The sequence below is a fragment of the Abrus precatorius genome, unplaced genomic scaffold, assembly GCF_003935025.1.
Source record: "Abrus precatorius isolate BTA unplaced genomic scaffold, Abrus_2018 Scaffold6, whole genome shotgun sequence".
NCBI lineage: Eukaryota > Viridiplantae > Streptophyta > Magnoliopsida > Fabales > Fabaceae > Abrus > Abrus precatorius.
In genome coordinates, this window is record NW_020874406.1 from 17,017,683 (window position 1) to 17,038,245 (window position 20,563).

The 20,563-nt window shown below is 34.0% G+C and overlaps 3 protein-coding genes across 4 annotated transcripts; 1 reads left to right on the top strand and 2 right to left on the bottom strand.

Moving 5' to 3' along the window:
* Positions 1–1,935: 1,935 nt before the first annotated feature.
* Positions 1,936–7,444, top strand: LOC113869118 (G-box-binding factor 1-like). 2 transcript variants are annotated; one of them, XM_027505272.1, is made up of 12 exons: positions 1,936–2,158; positions 4,577–4,709; positions 4,786–4,830; positions 4,935–5,024; positions 5,113–5,202; positions 5,386–5,552; positions 5,647–5,704; positions 5,936–5,984; positions 6,065–6,297; positions 6,520–6,597; positions 6,717–6,842; positions 6,971–7,444. In XM_027505272.1, exons 2-12 carry the CDS (start codon positions 4,647–4,649, stop codon positions 7,019–7,021), a joined length of 1,050 nt encoding a protein of 349 aa, XP_027361073.1. In that variant the 5' UTR covers positions 1,936–2,158; positions 4,577–4,646; the 3' UTR covers positions 7,022–7,444. The 2 variants fall into 2 exon arrangements, with proteins under 2 accessions (XP_027361073.1, XP_027361074.1); XM_027505273.1 differs by lacking the exon at positions 4,786–4,830 and having other exon boundaries at positions 2,002–2,158.
* Positions 7,445–8,355: 911 nt separating this feature from the next.
* On the bottom strand, positions 8,356–11,897 carry LOC113869437 (HVA22-like protein k). The gene is made up of 8 exons (XM_027505758.1): positions 11,734–11,897; positions 11,370–11,428; positions 11,172–11,269; positions 10,229–10,280; positions 9,928–9,991; positions 9,089–9,184; positions 8,810–8,882; positions 8,356–8,722 (listed from the first exon to the last, which is right to left on the bottom strand). The coding sequence occupies exons 1-8, from the start codon at positions 11,764–11,766 to the stop codon at positions 8,610–8,612; spliced, it is 588 nt and encodes a 195-aa protein (XP_027361559.1). The 5' UTR covers positions 11,767–11,897; the 3' UTR covers positions 8,356–8,609.
* Positions 11,898–17,622: 5,725 nt separating this feature from the next.
* On the bottom strand, positions 17,623–19,655 carry LOC113869181 (scarecrow-like protein 15). Its single transcript, XM_027505384.1, has one exon. The coding sequence runs from the start codon at positions 19,462–19,464 to the stop codon at positions 17,950–17,952; it is 1,515 nt and encodes a 504-aa protein (XP_027361185.1). The 5' UTR covers positions 19,465–19,655; the 3' UTR covers positions 17,623–17,949.
* Positions 19,656–20,563: the final 908 nt, after the last annotated feature.

Here is a 20,563-nt window from a genome sequence, read left to right on the forward strand (position 1 = left end):
TTGAAAATATATTTATGTCTACTTTTTTTTATGTCTATTTTGTTTAGTAATGTTTTCGTGAACTTCCAAGTACTAAAAGGTGCGGTCCAGATAAGGCAAATAAAAATCAAGAGGATAATTAATATTTCTTAAGAGAAAAGATAAGAGAAAGTAAACTTTTTTATTTAAATAATATGTTTTTAAAAATAATTTTTTTAAATTAATTCTCTTTCTAATATTTTTTTTCTAAGTCAGTAGTGATATCATTTATACATACACGATAGTAATTTATTATTATTATTTTAATAAGATATGGTCTCAATATGTCCGATATTATATCACCAAAGACTGACATATATCGTAATCATATATATATCAAATGAAATGAATTGATAATAACTTATTATTATTATTATTTTAATAAATTATTGTTACACAATATTCGATACTTGCTTTTTTTTATTATTTTAATAAATTATTGTCACACAGTATTTGATATTTGTTATTTTTTTATTATTTTAAAAAATTATTATCTAAAAATATATAATATTCTCATCGTATAGATGTTTTATAAGTGTATCAGCAACATTTTTGTTTGTCTTATTTAATTATAATTACATTTTGAGAGTAATAATGAATAAATAAGAGAGGTGAAATTGGTTTGAATTTGAAAAAAAGGAAATGAATGAGGCATTGAATGATGTGAGTGATGCCCCATCCTCTTGGTGCAAGAAACCGATCCTCATTCAATATTGCAAACGCATTTGCAAGAAGCAGAAATCCCTCAAGTAAAGTCCACAAACCCATTTCCTTGCATTGCAAACAAATCCAACCCTATGCCTATCACATTACTCATCTATTCCAAACAAAAACAAATTCATAGGATGCTTCCATTTACAGGAAATTGAACTGAAAATACTTATTACCAAATTTATAATCTTATGGAGCACCTCGAAATCATACACTAAAGAATTTTCAAATTTTTATAAATTCGAAACATAATAAGATCCAAACAATGTAGCAAAATAGACCAATGAGAATTATTTGAAATTGTAGATCTGAAAAAGAATGCAACAACAAAAACCTGATAACTGAAGGGAGTGATGAAATACTATCTGAGAGAGACCATACTCATGTTCAATGCGAACCATGCGAGGAAGGAGAACCAAATCTAACCAAAACACGCTGTTTTTATGCTTATGCAGGATAGTAAGAGTATTAAATATTGCTAGAGGAAAGTTTTTTAAAACAATAATAAAAAATATAAGTATCGACTACTTTGTGATGATATTAAAATAATAATAAAAAATATAAGTATTAAATATTATGTGAAGATAACTTATTAAAATAATAATAATAAAAATTTATAATTGTTTCATCTTATTTAATATACATATATGTCAGTTTTTGATATAATATTAAATATTTTGAAACGATAATTTATTAAAATAATAATAAAAATTTATTATTATTTATACATAAAAAATACTGCTGTTAATTTTTAAAAAAATATAAAATAAAGGTATTAGTTTTAAGAAAAAATTAATTTAAAAAATTATTTTTAAAAATATATTATTTAAATAAAAAGTCCGAGAAAGTGAGTAATATTTGGTGGTTGATACGGGGAGCATTTTCTCGAGTGTGCGGCCGACACCACAGACAACGAGTGGAAACCGGAGGCAAAGTACCGGACAAAAGTAGAGTGTGTGGCAACTGTCATGGCATCCATTGCCACATGCCAAATCAAACCAATAATAATAATAATAAAGTGATAATGAAAAACATGGAAATAAATAAATAAAGTTATCCTATCCACCATCATTCATCAATTCAAACGCACATAGTTGAGATGTGCCAAACCTAATCCAATAAGACATGGACAGGTGATAACACCTTTATCGCACGTGTCGCCCCCAAAGCCCTAAACCCAACCAACCCCCACTCGTTTCTCCTCCCACTTCAGTTTCACTTCACCACTCACACAAACTTTGCCACTCTCTCTCTCTCTCTTCTGCAGTCTTTGTTTGATATATTATACCAAACAAGACCCCAAAAACAGAAACCTCTTTGGCTCCTCGCAACAAAACAAAACCCACACAGTATTATTATAGCCTTAAAATCGTCCAGTTGGACTTCCACCTCACCGTTTTAAGCCCCTTTCTTTGCGCCATGGAAACAGGTCACTCTCTCTTTCTCTCTCCTTATTTTCCTGCAAATTATTATTTATATTTCTGTCATAGTCATGTTTTAGCGTTGCGCTTCGCTTAATTCGTTCTCTTCATTTGTAGCTGTGATTTTGTTTTCATTTCGGGATCTCAAGCCTTTTCGACTTTTGTTTCGGTTTTTGAACGTTCCCTGCTTTCTTTTCCTTGTTTGATTCAAGTCAAACTCTGTTCTGCTCTCTCAGAGAATTCTAATTTTTCTATAATGTGATCTTTTGGTCTTCCTGATTTTGCGCTGCTTGCTGTTTAATTTCTTAGCTGCCGTGTGTTAATTATTGATTCTATTCCTTAATTTTTTTTTTTAATTCTCCCTGCGCGAGAATAAGCGGGAAAAAAAAATAAAAATAAAGTATACTTCGTTGAATGATTTTTCGATAGAATCTCGTAGTTCTTATTACGTTTGCTGCAATTCTCAATTTATTGCCAATTCACCACGACTTGTTTTTGAAGTAAGGAGTCTAAAATAGGATTTGTTTGTTTTTCCTGATCTAGTCGTGATTTAAAAGAAAAACCGTAATGAATAATATTTCATTACGGATATAAGAAGGCGTAAAAATTGCGGAAAAAATTACTTTTTAGATTCGTTTGATAAGGTGTAGGAGGGAAGACAAACAAACAGAACTGGTGCACCTATAGAAAGATGAGAAATACTAATATACTACTACCATACTCTTTATAATACTCTCTTTAACAATACTTTATTAATAGGTTGCGGGTCATCCGTCTGTTCAATAATTAAAATGAAAGAAAAAAGGTCAGTTTATAAGATAAGTGCGGGACATAGTCCAACATTAAACACGCGTTGAAAAAGTCTGAAAAGAGTGTGAATAATATTCTTCAAGGAAGGAATTTACAATGGTACAAAAATAGTAACAGCGTTACAGCAGGATAAGGTCAAGATAGGTAGGGCGTCTCATTCCTATTAATTCGGCGCATATGCTACCTCAAAGTAGGTACATAGCGAGTGCCTGGAGTTTTGTATTGTACTCTAGAGGGTGATGCACCTAAGTTAAAGTATTTTAAATCTTTGGATTTTTCATCTGAACTCATGAGAGATTCTTGTGAATAGTCAATATAATTTTCTGTTGACTAAAGCAATAAAATGTCTCTTGTAAGTTGAACTAAATATGAGAGAGTATACGTTAAGCCAAGTACATTTCAATACTCGCAATGTGTTGAGTTTTTTTTTTTTTTTTTTTTTTTCAAATACATTTAATCTTACATCTTTTTTCATAAACAAGTTAAAATATAAAATATGTGATGCCGATGAGAGTAGGTGATGATTAAATAGAGGTGTCATAGAAATTCCCCTTACATAATCCATATTTCAATCATTATATTGAGCAAGGTAAGAATCTCAAAGCTAGCATTACAATTGCAGACCTCATTAGAACATACCTCGCATAGGATGACTTAAAGCACGATTGTTCTGATAAATAATAACAGTATATTCAGTTCTAAAGTGAGATACAATAAACTATAAACCAAAATTTGCATCACTGGCAATTGCATTTGTATGTGTGAATACAAACATCCATATATTGACATCTGTAACTAAGGAAAAACTTTATATATATATATATATATATATATATATTGTGTCTCCTTGTCTTTTTCATGCTATCCTTTTGTGAATTGGATTCTAAACATCTCGTGTGTTGGATGATAATATATAGCTGATGGATAAGCTATTATCTCTTGTCCATTAGCTAATCAACGATTATATATGGAGACTTACTTCTAGTGAGGCTAAATATTACAAGTTATATTATAGAGAATTCTTTAAATCAAAACTACGGAACCCAGAATTGTTGGAATGCTTCATCTTAATAATTTGAGGTTGAAAACTCACTCTGTTAAAAAATTCCTTCACGAATTTTTTGGTAGATAAAGTTGAAATGTGTTTGACCATTCAACTGCAATCCCAAACAATAATTAAGTTGAATTCTCAAATTCAATCACTCAATGTGTTTTTTGTTTGGGGAATCTGCCGACCCTTGTTTTTGAAGTAAGCCAATTCATCTTAAGACCAAGAGTGTCAATCCAATTAAGAGTTATTGCTTGGATTTTATCTAGAGATATTAGAGTAGAGGGAAGGACCGGTTAGTGAGACTGGATAGATCCTCAATTCAAATATCTTCAAGAGAAGGGTCAGTTTTTCACCTTCCTTGATGATATTAATTTATTTGGCTATAAAAGAAGTTTTTAATAACTCATATTTCATGAGAGTAAATAGCTCAAAATGATCTGTTAAACTCATTTACTTTCTACTTTTGATTATATTTGAGGGTTGATGATAATTAACCTGAATGCTATTAGTGACGTAATTTTTTATTTCTATTTTTGCTGAGTTGTTTGATGTGTGCTTGTTCAAGGTGATATAATGACTTAAACAGTTATCGGAACTTCAGCTGATTACAAGGCAGTTTTTCTGAGCTGATCTGGATGGGAACTGGTGAAGAAAGCACAGCTAAACCTTCCAAACCATCTTCTACTTCTTCAACACAGGTTCCTATCTCTCTTGATATTTTAATTCTTCTGGTCCTTTTGTGTCCTTATCATTTCTGTTAAATATTAACTGTAGATACCGTTGGCACCTTCATATCCTGATTGGTCTGGCTCCATGCAGGTTGGTGGAAAATGTGATACAGACTTTTTAATCATACTTTTGTATTTGTAAAAACTCTTCAACAGATAAAAAATTTTAGTATCTAATGTCACCTTCTTATTTAGGCTTATTATGCTCCTGGAGCCACTCCGCCTCCTTTTTTTGCCTCAACTGTTGCTTCCCCAACTCCCCATCCTTATTTGTGGGGAAGCCAGGTCAATAAAATATTTCATTGGTAAAATATATTAGCAAACACTGGCAGAGAAAATTCTCATTGAGATTATTTTTTTCTAATTTTTTCAGCATCCTTTAATTCCACCATATGGTACTCCTGTTCCATATCCAGCTATATATCCTCCTGGGAGTGTCTATGCTCATCCTAGCATGGCAACGGTATCTCAATTACTCTAATCCCTGTTCCCTTCAACCACTGGGCAGCAAAATGTGAATTCTCTGTAATGTTTGCTTATACAAGATGAATTCACATGTTGCTAAGCAACTTTAATAGGTCTGTTAGAGTTTGGCATTCCATTTATAATCTTTGTTGTTCTTTTTGTCTTTTTAATTGTATGGTAGACTCCAAGCATCACACAGCATGGTACAAGGTCTGTAGGCAAGGGGCCTGAGGGAAAAGATCGGGTTTCTACCAAAAGTTCAAAGGGAATGCCTGCAAATACTGTTTCCAAGGCAGGAGACAATGGAAAGGCAGGCTCAGGGTCTGGAAATGATGGCCTCTCACAAAGGTCTGGCAAACAACTAGTCAATTTTAGATCTTTTTTTAAGTTCTTTCCCCTTTGGCTTCCTTAATATCCACCTTTTACAAAATTTCATCATCAGTGCTGATAGTGGTTCAGAGGGATCATCAGATGGTAGTGATGAGAATACTAACCAACAGGTATATTGCTGTTTAGCACCAGTATTTGTGCTCTTAGTAGTTTAAAGTAAATTACTAAATATTAATATCCTTCCTTAAATCTCCTTGGCCATTCATATTTTACGCTTGGCCCTTTCTTTTGCTTTAATTTTTTTAAGTAAAAGTCTCAATTGAGCTTGTTTAATTGGAAGCATATCGATCTTTTTGCCTTCCTATTTCCTGCAATCACTCGTGAGTTGTATTTCCATGTAGGAATCCGGGACAAACAAGAAGGGGAGTTTTGACCAAATGCTTGTTGATGGTATGCTGGGACCTTCTTCATGATAATCTTTCTTTTACTTGGTTACTCAAACAATTTTGTGTTTGTGTGAACCTGTTCAGGGGCCAATGCACGGAACAATTCTGTCGCTGCCATTTCTCAATCTTCAATACCTGGAAAGTCTGTTGTGTCAATGTCTGCAACTAATCTTAATATTGGAATGGACTTGTGGAATGCATCTCCTGCTAGCGCCGAAGGCGCAAAAGTGAGACACAATCAATCTGCTGCCTCGGGAGCCGTTACACCTCCAACCATAATGGGACGAGAAGTTGCACTTGGTGAACAGTGGATACAAGTATGGTTCCCGGACTCATTTTCCTTAAAATTTGTTCTCAGCATGACTACTCTTTTTCATAGTTAACATTTATCATCTTCATGCTTACTTTAATCGACATCATGGATATTTTCGTTTTGGTGATACCTTGTATTTCCCATTGACGTGTTCATTGTTATGTTGCAACTTTCCACTCTTTTAGTTCCTTTAATTTCCGATTACCTTCCCCAATCCTTTTTTTAGGACGAACGTGAGCTGAAAAGACAGAAGAGGAAACAGTCTAATAGAGAGTCAGCTAGGAGGTCAAGACTACGCAAGCAGGTACTTGGAAATTCTACTTCATGCTTCCTTGTTTAAGTGCGAGACTAAGCCATCTTTGCTTGATCATATTTAATGCTACCATTTTACAACATGTGTTTTACATTTCTTGTTCCACCCAGGCTGAGTGTGAAGAGTTACAAAAGAGGGTGGAGTCTCTGGGAAGTGAGAATCGAACTCTGAAAGAAGAGCTTCAGAGAGTATCTGAAGAATGCAAGAAAATTATATCCGAAAACAATTCTATCAAGGTAATTTCCCGGATCCAGATCATTATGCTTTCAGACGCATTAGCGCTTGACTACGCAATGCAAAGTCTAGGCTGTGTTGTTTCGAACTCAAATTGTATCATCTGACGGACGATAATCGTCTTCTACAGGAAGAGTTAGAGCGGTTGGGTGGGCCAGAAGCAGTTGCTAGCCTCGAATAAATCAGCTTCTTATTATCATGCCAAAGGCAACCACAAATATTGATCAACTAGTAAAAGAGACGAATTTGCAGTTGGAATTTTATCAATGGCTAAATTGAGAATAGGAATTTTTTTTTTTGGTTTACTATTTATACCATTAATCCTCAATTGTAATTCCCCTTATATCCTTTTATTATTTTAAGAAATATGCTAGGAACATATTTTTTTTCAACACTATTATTGGGCAGATTTTTTGTGTAGGTCATAGTAAACAACTTTGGCCTATGTGTTGAAAAAAATAAATAACGTCCTTCGTTTTAGTATTTACAAGTGAGATGAACATATAATTTCAGGTCGATGGAGACTTTTTTTTAGGGTTTGGTTTCTCAACTCATGTTAAGATGCTACTTTAATTTTTCTAGCATCTTGTAAGAGGTAACTGTGGAACCGCGTGGATATACTACCGATTTATATTGAAGTCATTAATTTTGTAATTTTTATTGATTTTCATTTAATTCTCATAATATCATTCAATGGATTATAAATATATGTAAATTATGAGGTTATTATTATATATGGTTAGACAAGTTCATTATTGAACTAGTAAGTAAATAATTTGACTAAGGCGATTATCGAGTTGAATTCATTATGATTAATTTTGTTAGTTTATTAATTAGTACGTAATATAATGTCAAAATTATATTTCTAACTGTATTAAAATTTAAATTGTAATTTGTATATCAGTGCAATAACTAGTTTAATAATGACTTTGTTTTAACAAAAGAAAATAATAGCAAAAGAAAAAAAAACAAGACGAAAGAAAATAATTCGAAATTAACTTGTGATAAAAAAAGTTGTCCTTTTGTAACCTATAAACTTACATAAATGATTTTGGAAGCGAAAAATATGTTTTAACACAAATTATACGCTTTTATAAAGAAATTCTAACCTTTCATTTTAAGGGTAATTCCTGTACGATACGAATATAATATTTATAATAAGATAATATCAAAAGACTCTAACACGAAATATTTCCTTAAAAGAAATTATTAGCATTTGCTAAAATAAAATAGTAATGATTAACCGATGTAAGGATGATAATTTAAACTTCTATATTTGAATAACGAGGAAATAGAAGTTCATCATTAATAGGATATATACAAAATAAAAAAAAAAATTATAAGTAAATTCTTAAAATAGCCCTCAAAATTATATGAATCTTATATTTTAGTTCTTTAAAATTTTTTTGGTAAGTCTTGAACAATATAAAAATATTTTAACACACTGTTATTTTAAATTTTTGTCATTTTATTTTTAAAAAATAAAGTAAATTTCATTTTATACAATCGAGGGCTAAAAAATGTTCAAAATTTAAGACTTAAATGATCCGTACGACCTAAAAGACCAATATAAATTTTGACTCAAGAAGTTTTATCTACTACACATCCTATCAAGAGAAAACTTCGGGTCTCTTCAATGAAAAAGGATATCAAGAACATTTGGGAAAAATAATAGTAGTCCAGTCTCTTATATTCCACGCTTAACGGGAACTCTTGGGGACAGCACTCATCAATTCATGGGTCTCAGTCCACTAAGTACTTCTGGTTGATTAGCCATTGTTGCTTGGGTCGGGCTCAGAATCAAAGGGCACCGCAGGATCCTCAGTTGAGCTATGTTGCTGCGATCTATCTGATTCAGTGGCGCCTCTCAACATTTGATCCGCTGATCCACAAAGAAATTCAATTTGCAGTTTAGTAATATACAAAAAGAGCAATAGCAATTGCAAAGGACCGAAACGTGATGTTTCACCTGATCCGGTTATCTTTACTACCATGTTCCTGACAAACTGGATCTCTGTTTGATATGAGCTCACAAGTTTGATCTGCATTGATAAGTCAAATTTCACGGTTAAATACAGTTGTTTACAAAAGGTTCCTCTTTTGCCAGCTCTTGACAGATTAACACGAATCAATTTGATATTTGGAATGTAAACAAGCTACAAAGTTATCCCTGGATTTCTCGAACTTCAACGGGATCATAAATTCTTCAAAATAGAGTTAAAATGCACTGTATGGATCTGAGACACACCACTTCACAGTATGCAAGACCTAAGACTTGATCAATTCGTGCTTGATGCCTCAACAAGAGGGGGCGCAAGTGGTTAACATATAACTGTTTTGCTCCCTGTTTGAACGGTAGTAGTTTATCAGCAAAATAATAAAACCGAGTTCAGGTATTGAAGAGACAAATTGTCAACCATAAAATGTATTAAACACAGAAGAATACAGTGATGTAAATAACAGGAAGAAAATGCAAAATAGGAAGATGGAGAATTGAAAAAATTAAAAAGGGGAAATTCCTCAGAGAATCACAAGAGACAAAATATTCCAGATCAGGGAATCAACTTACGACTACAAGAATATTGCAAGATCACGTTCGTCTTCTGTGGTCTAAAAATGTTACTAATTATACAGCTCTGTGAGCGTCAACAAGCGCAGCTCTTAGCAGTAAATCATAAAGGTATTCAAAAAGTTTTCAGCTTTTCACTTGTTCCAACATTCACACATTCACCACAACTCTACATGCAATTCAATGGTTTAGCATATTAGCTGGTCTCTCTGTCTCCCTAACTGTTATCCATAAATAGCAGTTTCCAAATCATAATGCTCTCATTTTCCTAGAAAAAAAAAAGACAAATGGCAAGAAGAAGAAATGATGGCAAGGAAATTAATACACTTACTAAAACTGCATATTTGTTTGAACTACGAAAATACAATAACCAAATCATAGCAAAACAAAAAGGAATGAAGAAGGAAACAGCTCAAGGATGGGGCATAAGATAGAAACAAAAAAAAAAAAAAATCAGTTACAGATGGGTCAAAAACAACATTATAGAGTCAACCTAATTCTGACTCTATCAAACTCACACTTGTAGGTGGAAGTTGAAGCCAAACAAGAAATGCAAACTTCAGGTGATAGTATATAGGACACCTGCAAAAATAATTAAAATTACAAGTGATTTAGTTTATTATTATAGTCTTGCAAAACTCATAATCCAGATGAAGAATACTGACAGCCATAATAAAAACAACCAAAGATGGAGAGAGAGAATCCTGTTAACAAGAGGTAGTATATCACATATTGAGAGAGAGAGAGAAAGGAAAACCTTTGAAAATCAAAGAGACCTATACAACCAAATTAACGGATTAGGATGTGATCAAACTATACCAAGAAATAAGCTTGTCTGTGAGTACTTCAACAAGGCTGAATGAGCCGTAGGCTGCAAAAACCAAAGATGAAGAGAAAAATTCATAATTAATATAATACAATATTCGTTATGTTAAGACATGGTAATGCAAAGAGATTCAAATTGTGTATCATATTTGTGTGCTGGTGGGTGGGTCTTGTTATCAGATATCAGAATAAGACATGGTGTGCTATCATATATGATAAATCAATTAGTATGTTGAGCCCATATTTGGTTCCTTCATCCTTGTAACAACTTAAAGATGCCAAACAACTGTTTCTCAACAGCTAGTCAAATGACATGCAGTCTGGAGAACAGAACGATGCATAAATAAGGACAGGATGGGTGGATAAAATTCTGTTAATATCTCTAGGAGGCAAATGTAACATAACTGGATTACTGGAAGGAATAAATCATAAACTCCATCAAACAAATATTATAATTTGCCGACATCAAGTCCATCTAAAACAATTGTCAACATAATGTGTAAATCATAATTTGGCCAGCTTACATACATCTCATCATCCTGCTAAGCAAGAATTTCCTGAAATGGCTCCCAACTTGCTTAATTCCCGTCAAGCAGGGAAAAATGCACGATTATACTACATAATATGATGTCAGAATGTTGATTAGGTGTAGAAGCTAACTAGAGTTCATCATGCCGTTCATATCATTTTGTATGTTTCTTACTTTTATATTGTAAATTTTAAAAGCCAAAAACCGCGGTAAACCTTTCCTGCCATGGGAAATATAGAAAACACCAGATAGGTTCTCCCCAAAAAACAGATACATGGGTTCATTATAGCCATGTCAGATAGTCACACCATCAATCAAACCATGAAGTCATTTAGCATATTTTTTCTTTTTCATCTATCTCAGTAAAAATAAATCAAAAGAAATTGAAAAAGGTAGCAAAATCCGTACCTGCCCAATAGAGAAGACACCTATGTTGAGCATTTTCATCTTTATTTTCAATTGCCTTGAACGTAGAGTACACAGGCAAAGCAATTCCCACAGTACAGCTTAAAAAACACAAGCTTATATGTTAAATAACAATTTTAACAACAAAAACAAAACCACCTTAAAAATCATAACTGTAATAATGAAATGAAAATATGCTACCATGCTGTTCGAATTACAACGTTGGAACCAAGAGGACAAAGAAGCAAACGGAGTCCAACCTGCACCAAATAGCTCACACATCAATATAAGCAGATATGACAGAAAGAATTCAGTGGGATCATGATACGATAATTTGAATGGCTAATCATACATCTCCAAATTATTTGATATTATCAAGCAATAAAACGTGTGTCAATTGCAATCAAGACTAAAGAAGTGATGGAAACGTAGAATTCGGCGATGCCGTACAAACTAAGAACTCGATTGTAACCAAAAGAAAACAGTGGGACGCAGAATCAAAACCCTAGCTCAAGAAAAAAAAAATAATGGCGAAAAGCATATAAGAAATAAAATAGATGCGAACCTCGCCTGTTATGTTTGATCCGAGGAGAGCCATTCTAATTCCCAAGACACCATTCCTTTTGCTTCCGACATGGTAAGGAAATTTGGGTGCTTTTGATTTTATTTGAATTGTCAATAACCCAAAAATAACTTAAAAGAGGAGAGAAAAAAAGGCCGGGGCGAACTAAAACGGGTCTAGCCCAGTGAAATAACAGGCTCCAGCCCAAAATATGAACCTCCACAAAGAACCACCGCCGTTACAAATTAAGGTTTTTTCAGGGACAATACTTTGATTTAGTAAAAAATATATTAGTAGCATTATTTTATAATTAAAATTAATCTAGTGTTACATTTTATATTGGTAACTACATCTGACCTTCAATTTTAAAATTGACTTTATCTTAGTATGCTGTTATATTTTATATGCCTATTTTTTTACTAGAATATAATGTCACCAATTCTTATTATATTTGAGCTTTCCCATTATTTTTATTTCTATGTTCAAAATATAATTTTAGGCTTAAATAGATTATTTGTTTATTTTATTTAAAGTGAAAAAATTAAAATGTCATAAATATAGTAAAAATTAATGTATCAAATATTTCATCCCTATAAGCTAGTTATTACATGAAAAGTTAATATAGTTTACTTTATATTCAGACTATTAAAGATTAACCGATATAATACAACTGTTAGTATTTATAAGTCGAAATTAACTCCTTTTTTAGATTTATTTGATAGCTTTGTTAAGAAAATAGTATTTTTTTCAGTGCTTTGGTACCTTGATGCTCCCATGGATCGAGCTCCTAGTGCTAAATTATCTTCTTTGTTCTTTCAGTTGTTTTATTTTCCTTTGTCTGTGAAAAGAAAAGATTATATGAGACATTATCATAAATTATAAACTAACTTAAAACTCTGTGATGATGGTTATTCGTTAGCAAGTATTTTGCAAGTGAAGGGATGGATAGGATGAGAGGGCGTGGTTTCTTCCTTTTATACATTACTAAAAAATGAAATACGAAAGTTTTTGCTTTATAAGTTTTAATGTGTGACATGATTTACAGTGAAAATTTATGGGCAATAAATAAATAAATTCAAAAATAATCTAAACTAAATTTTAGACCTCTTAAATTCTTTTAAGTGTATTCTTAATATAACAATTTAAATTAACGTGTAAAGCATAGGAATAGACAAGAAGAATAGAAGAGTAGTGAAATAAATACAAAACTGAATGCAATATTAAACCAAATATAAGGGAATGCAGAAAACAAACTGAAAGTAAATCAAAATATAGGAAATGAAATGCAAAATGTAAACGTACGACTCTAAGCAAATAACAATAAGGGCAGTAAATTCTTTGGTAACTAGTGTTTAGTTTGGTGTAGAATTTTAACGTATAGAAAATCTGAATATAAGTGTATGATGCAAAAAGTCATCCTCCATAATATAAAGCTTGATACTTGTTTACAGTAAAAAATTTACAGGCTATAAACAAATAAATCCAAAAAAAATTTGGGAACTGGATTTTAGGTCTTTTTAGGTTCTTTTAAACATGTTGTTAACATGATAACGAATGAGACATCGCAAAGCAAATAACAAAACAAAAATAATAACTAAATGATGATAAAGTATTTAACTGAATGTAAAAAGTTTACACCAACGTATTGAATAAGACTAAAATTGCAAGAAATAAACGTAGAACAAACTGAAAATAAAGAACACAAATGTGAATGTGCAAGAAAATAACGTACGACTCATAGTAACAACGAATATCAATCATTATGAGTCTCTTGGTAACTGGTGTCTGACGCGGTACAGATTTTCAGAGTGCAGAGAGTTTGAGTATAGTATTTGGGTGCAAAAAGTCATCATTTAAAAAATGAAGCTTTGTAGTATTTATAGGCAGATGGACCGTCACCATTCTTATCTTTTCACGGGTACTTCTTAGTAACCGCCTTTTATACATGTTTGTCTTCAACTGCTGCTGCCTATTATCCACGACTGCTTCTGATCATGCTGATGGTTGTCGCTTGTTTCATAATTGCTACCGCTTATAATCTTTCTTCGTGTCTTGAGCCTTCAAATGATGATAATCGCTAGTATCCGCTAATGACGACTTTGAGCCTTGTAATTTTTTTTATATCACTCTTTTAGCCCTATCATGTCTCTTGTAGACTTGGAATATTTTCCTTGTGATTTTCTATTTTTTGAGCAATTTTGAGGGAAATCTAGGAGTTCATTCAGTCTTGTGGACTTAGAATAATTTCTTCCTCAGTTTCTATTTTTTGACAAGAGAAATCTGAGAGCTCATTCAGTCTCATAGATTTAGAATAATTTCTTCATCAATTCTTATTTTTTGAGTAATTCTGAGAGAAGTCTAGAATCTCACTTAGTTTTATAGACTTTTTAGAATATTTTCCTTGTCAGTTCCTGTTTTTCAACCAATTCTGGGTGTTAGGGACTTGAAAATCCTCAAAAACTTTTCAAAAAATCTTCAGTCTTGTGGACTTATAATATTTTCCTTGTTAGTCTTTTTTTTTTTTTTACCAGTTTTGGTTATTTTCAGTCCAAGAACTAGAAAATCCTCAGAAACCCCTAAAAAAAAAGCCTTCAGTCTTATGAACTTAGAATAATTTTCTTGTTGGTCCCATTTTCAACCAAAAATGGGTCTCTTCATGTTCTATCAAAATTGCTCGAAATATGACCTTCTTGAAGAGGTTTTGCGATTCTCCAAATCTCCTTGAAAGGCTATCCACTTCGACAAAGAATGAGTTTTCTTATAACCCTTCAAAATTATTCAAAATATGGTGTCTTTCTTGATGAAGGATGAGGCTCTTTTCATAATCCCTCAAAAATTACTTAGAAATGCAATTTTTTTAGCATGGAAAGACTCTTTTCTAGACCTTCCAAAACTCCTCGAAAAGTGGATCCTCCAACAAGATTTTAGGACTTAGATAATTTTACAAGTCCATGGTTTATCAAAGTGTGAAAGCCTAAAATCCTTTGATTTTTTAGTCAAAGGTTATGTTCACGCTATTGAACTTTGAGGTGTATTTCTCCTTGAAAGAACATAGTCTATTTCCTACCACGAAAGTCTTGTAGGGGATTTTATAACTTAGAAAATTTTTCTTACCCCAAATAGTACTATTTATAGGCAATGCATCTCAATCTCTATCCTCCTTTCATGGGTCTCTTGATAATTGCTTCTCACTTACTTGCCTTCAATCGTTGTCGCCAATTATTTTCAACCACTCATAATCGTGCTTATAATCGTGCCTTTTCTATAATCGTGTCGCCTATAATCAGTGTCTCTGTCCTTCAACTAGGTGGTAACTGCTGTTTTGGGAGTAGCTTCAAGCCGTATAACTTTGTCCTTCGATGTGTTTCTTCACCTTTGAGCTTTACCCTGACTATTAGACTTAAGAATAATTTCTTTGTTAATTTTTATTTCGACAACTTTTAGGAGAAATCTGTGAGCTCCAATTTGTTTTGTGTACTTAAAATAATTTCTCTCATGAATTTCTATTTCAACAAGTTTTAAGGAAAATTTGAGTTCCATCATGTCTCGTAGACTTAGAACAATTTTTCTTGTTAATTCTATTTTTGACAAGTTTTAGAAAAAATTAGTGAGCTATATCTTGTCTCGTAGATTTAGAATAATTTTTTTGTCGATTCTTTTTTTGACAAGTTTTAAAGAAAATGAGTGAGCTCCATCTTGTCTCGGAGACTTAGAATAATTTTCTTTGTCGATTATTTTTTTGACAAGTTTCAAGAAAAATCTGTGAGATTCATTTTGTTTTATAAACTTAAAATAATTTCTCTTGTTAATTTCTTTTTTCGGTAAATTTTGACTGTTTTCAATCTGGGACTTGAAAATCCCAAAAACTCCTCAAAGAGGTGACCCTCTTTTGGACAAAAGTTAAAGTTTTGCTTAGGATCCTTCAAAACTTCTTGACGTGTAGTCTTTTTTTCAACAAAGAATAAGACTATTTTCAAGACCTTCAAAACACTTCGAAATGTAGTCTTCTTTTCAACAAAGAATGGGGCTCTTTAGCTAGTTTTCATAGAAACATGTCAAAAAAAAGTTCTTTTGACAAAATTTTAAGACTTAGATATTTTTAAAGATTTATGCTTAATTATCAAGATATCGAAACTTAGGATTCTCTTTAATTTTAGTCAAAAGATTTGTCTATACTACCAATCTTTTAGATTTATTTCTTTTTAGAAAGACATAGTTTATTTTCTACTGCAAAAGTCTGGTAAATACCTTTGTAACTTAGAAAATTTTTTGTTTTTATTTTTAGAACTAAGAGCTGGTGGGAGGAGATGAAGAATAGAATGCTGCTCTTTTTATGTATCTTGATTCAATACCACGTTACTTACCGACATGGGACAAGCAAAAGATAGATTAAAATCATTGAATTATCGTGAATATTTTGGACTCATTATATAGGTTTCATTTATTAAGGCTCATATTCAGGTTCAAAGAGATTTAGACACTGATCATGAAGAATTCCATAATTCTTAGTCCGTTATGCACATGGTTTCACATTAATCATGGCTCCATAATGATTATTTCCGCCTCACCTAGTTGTAAATGAATGAGGAAGATAAATAAGATCTAATTTTTGTTTCATAATGGAAACTTGTTTAATATTTGTTTAAAATTATCAAAATACTTTATTTTGTACTAACTCCGATTATTATAGAGTTGGCAAAATAAGTTCTTTCAATCAGACTAATTTAAAATTGTTAAAAAAATTGTAAATTGTAAATTGTAAATTTTAAAATTAAAATATTTTTTTAACCTGATCAATTGAGACTAAAAAAATAAATTTTATCAAACTTAAAATATTATTTTTAGTGACCTCAAATTGATTTAATTTTTTTTTCTCAGCTTGTTGAGCAAAGAGCTAATTTGAACGAGTCAAATATCATGTAACTCTAAATCATCAAGTTGAGGCTTAGAAAAATTTAATAAAAGAAAAAAATTAATTTCAGAATGACTAGGCTCGGATGAATTGTTTAAGAATAAATTATTATTTTTTAAATAAACATAAGGTTGGAAGCGTTCCATATATATCATATAGGTTACATGTATTAAGAATTATATTCACGTTTTAGGAGATTTTGGAGACTCCTCACTGAGAATTCTATCATTCTCGAACCATTACACACACAGTTGCACATAAAACTATTTGCATGTTTGGATTCAAGGTTAACAGCCATTAAAACATCTAAAATGTCAAAATTACTCTTAATTATGTCTGCGGAGACATGCATTTAATTAAGTGCATGTTTGGATCCGTAATATTACTTAAACACAAATTCAAATTAACACAGCATAAAGTAAAACTATTGCAACTAGAATACGTCTATAGAAATAGCTACCATCTCACACTTGACTATGTATAAGCAGATCCAATTCTAATGTTAGATGTACCCCGTTTTTATATATAGCATGGTCACTTGAAAGTCTTCTTTCGAACTTAAGTGTGAAAATACCTCATACACGCGTTCACCCCATTCATCATAGCGAGACACCATCATCAACGAGGCTAGGAGAAATCAGCGGAAGAACAAGAAGATCCATCTCAGATGGAATGGTTGTTTGTTATGTTCTCCATGCTTTACTTGCTAAGTGGAATGTTCTTAGTTCTTGATGTTTTCATGCGACGGTGTCACGTCAAACAACGGGGGCAGTTTGGCATTGAGAACATATTTCACACTGCTAATAGCAAAACGAGAAAAATACGAAGCGGTGGAAACACAGTATAAATAGAAAGGTATGTGGGCAACGAACTGAATATGCTAGTCGTATAGACCTTTGTTTTCTCACTTAACTTTCGCAGAAAAAAAAACTCCATTCCATGCCACCAGGAATAAAGATAGAAAGAAGCATTTAGTGTGCCAAACCCTTTGATTGGAAAACCAGCAAAGTTCATTAGGATAACAAGAGGCTCCAACAAAGAAAGACAAACAACCCCCATTCCCCAACCCCACCCTTTTCTCACAAGAAAACAAAATGGTCCAGAATAAATACAGGTTTATCTTTCTTTTGCCAGATACCTAGACTTTCCATCATGACAATAATATAAACCACTACCTTGGACTCAGAAATTGGAAATTGGAAATTGGAATTTGGAAGTTGGAACCTAATAACAACACTATCATTATAGTACTAATTAGGTAGTTTAATATTACATAATCCCCTCCCCCAATCATAATTTTCCCTGTTCTAGCATCGCCAAGCTGACGTGGCAACCATGGCCCGGTCATGCCAGAATAGCACCAGTTCGTTCTGGCGCTTCGCCACCTGGAACCCTCTGATTTGTGACTTAGCTAACAAGCACTCCGCTTGAAAATCGGCGAACTGGCTCAACTGAACCGGCCTCATTCCCGCCCCGTAAAACGCCTCCCTCCACGGCGGCATCCTCCGACCCGCGCTCTCCACCGCCGCCAAAATCTTCGGGCGCATCTGCAACATCTCTATCCTCCTCACCCACTCACCTCCTCCCCCCACCGTCGATGCATCCAGAGACTCCAGCATCATCGAGTAGAACTCCAGGCTACTCATCACGCCGCGCCGGAACGAAGACGCCGCCGCCGCCTCCGACCACCCTTCCCCGTCCACGAAGACCACCACGCTGGGCGAGACCCTCCGCACATCCGCCAGAAAAGCGGCTGCGTTGCCGGCAGAAACGAGGCGGCGAAATATCGCCGGCGACAAGAGTACTGCAGTCTTCTCGCCGTCGACGAACTTGACGGCCTTGAAGGAGAGCGTCTCGAAGGTTCGAAGCAGCACGAACTCAACCTGGACTCGGATCCTGAGTTCGAGAGCGAACTGCGTGAGGTTGTCGCGGACGAGCGTGCTCTCCACGGCGAACTCTTCAGGAACAACGGCGGTAATTCGCAGAAAAGGCGATTCCGCCTTTTCCGCAATCTCCTTCATGAGAGAAGCGTATTGAATGCCAAGGCCAATATCGAAGTCGATGACGTGCATGAAGGAAGATGCGGCATGATCGAGGAGTGCTTGATTGGTGGTGAAGATGGAGAACATTGGAATCGGAGAGATTCCAGAGAAGGCCTTGAAGGTTCTGATACCGTGCACAATTTCCACCAACGAAGAAAGCCTCGGCGTCCGGTTCGAACCGGAGAGAAGAGAGTGGAGTGCGTCTTTGAAGTAAAACGCTGCGCGGTGGAGGGGTTTTCCCACGGGGGATCGTAGCCGTTGATTGAGCCGCTCCAATATCACTTGCGCCACGTGTAGCTGGTTGGTGTCGAAGCAATCGGCGGCGCGTATGAGCTCTTCAATGAAATCGAAACCGTTGGGGTGGTGGCTAAAGTCTTGAACCAAATGGTCGAGAGCGGGGTAGTTGTAAGGTACGTTTTGGGTGGAGTAGATGTCGGTTAATTCGGCGTGGTCAAAGGGTGTGAAGTCGTTGTTGGGGTGAAGAATAGTCTTCAAAACGGGGGTGCCCGTGTCGTCGTGCAAGCCCAAATCCTTCATGATGGAATCCCAATCCAAGTTATGCAACGCATGGTCGTCCAGGTCTAGACAGTCTTGGGAGTTAGTTACGACAACGGAGTGATCCGTGGGTTTTTCAGGGACGCTGCCCGGGCTGGGGCTGCGGCACAGGTCGAGGACAGAAGTGGGCTCGTAGCAGAGGCCTGGGTTGTTCAGGGCAATGGTACGGAGTGCGTTACTGGGTTTTGGGTTGGGCTGTGGGGATGAGGGAACGGGAACTCTCATCGCTTGTAAAAGACTAAGGAGGGATAGGCTTAGCAAAAGCTGCTGTGTTTTGCTGCCTCCTTGTTCAAAATGGCCGCTGAGAACTGAGAAGAGATGGGGATTGGAGAAGGGGGCTTTTGGTTGTTATGATTGTGGGCCTTTTATCTTTGCGTGTGTGCACGTAAAGGGGTGGGGTTACTTATTTATGGTCATGTCATGTATGGGAATGGAGAAAGGATGAAATATATATATAGATAACTTCTGTCATGCATCTGTACCATCAGTTCTGTGACCTGACCTCACCATGCTTGACACTAGTCAATGAATCACAGCGAAAAACATTTTTTTTATTTATTTAATCATAACTTCTTTTATCTCTTTAATTTTATTATTTTTTCAAATTAATTAAGCACTTTAATTTGTAAATTTAAGTATCTTTATTTTTGTTGTCAATTTTTTCTTGTATTTAAAGTTTTGAAATTCTTATTTTTTTTGTAAATTAAATTGATTAAATGTATTGTTTTTCCTCCTCGAAAGTAAGTAGTTAAAACATTAGAACTCCACTTCAAATAAAAACATCTGTTTTTTTTTTTATCTTCAAACCCTAATCACTCATATTTTACACAAAATTAAATTTAAACAAATTTCACTGATAATCTAATTTTACAAATTAGATAAAAATTAACAATAAAAATAAATTTACTTAATTTAAAAAGAAATGTTTGATTGACTTAAAAGCATTGAAAGAAAAAAGTCACAAAAACTAAACTAAAGGGAAAAAAAAGGTACAATTAAACTTTCTTTTTATCGCCGTTAGGCTTCAAGGTGAAGCGACGCTAGCTTGTCTTCCCTTTTTCTTGGCTTTTCTTGGCCCAACTTGAAAGCTCAACGCTCGGAGGAAGGATATGTTTGTAGCTATGACTTATCGTCATGAATTGCTGTCCATACACGAGACGTTGGTGTGGAAGGAAATTATCCATCATTTCGAAGTAAACTCTCAAAAAGTCGTCTTCAATTTAGAACCCAAACAAAATTCCACTCACCTTTCAAAATCAAGACAAGCGAGTGCACGAAATTGAAGACAAGACTTGCACAGAGCTAATTGGAATTCAGCTATAAT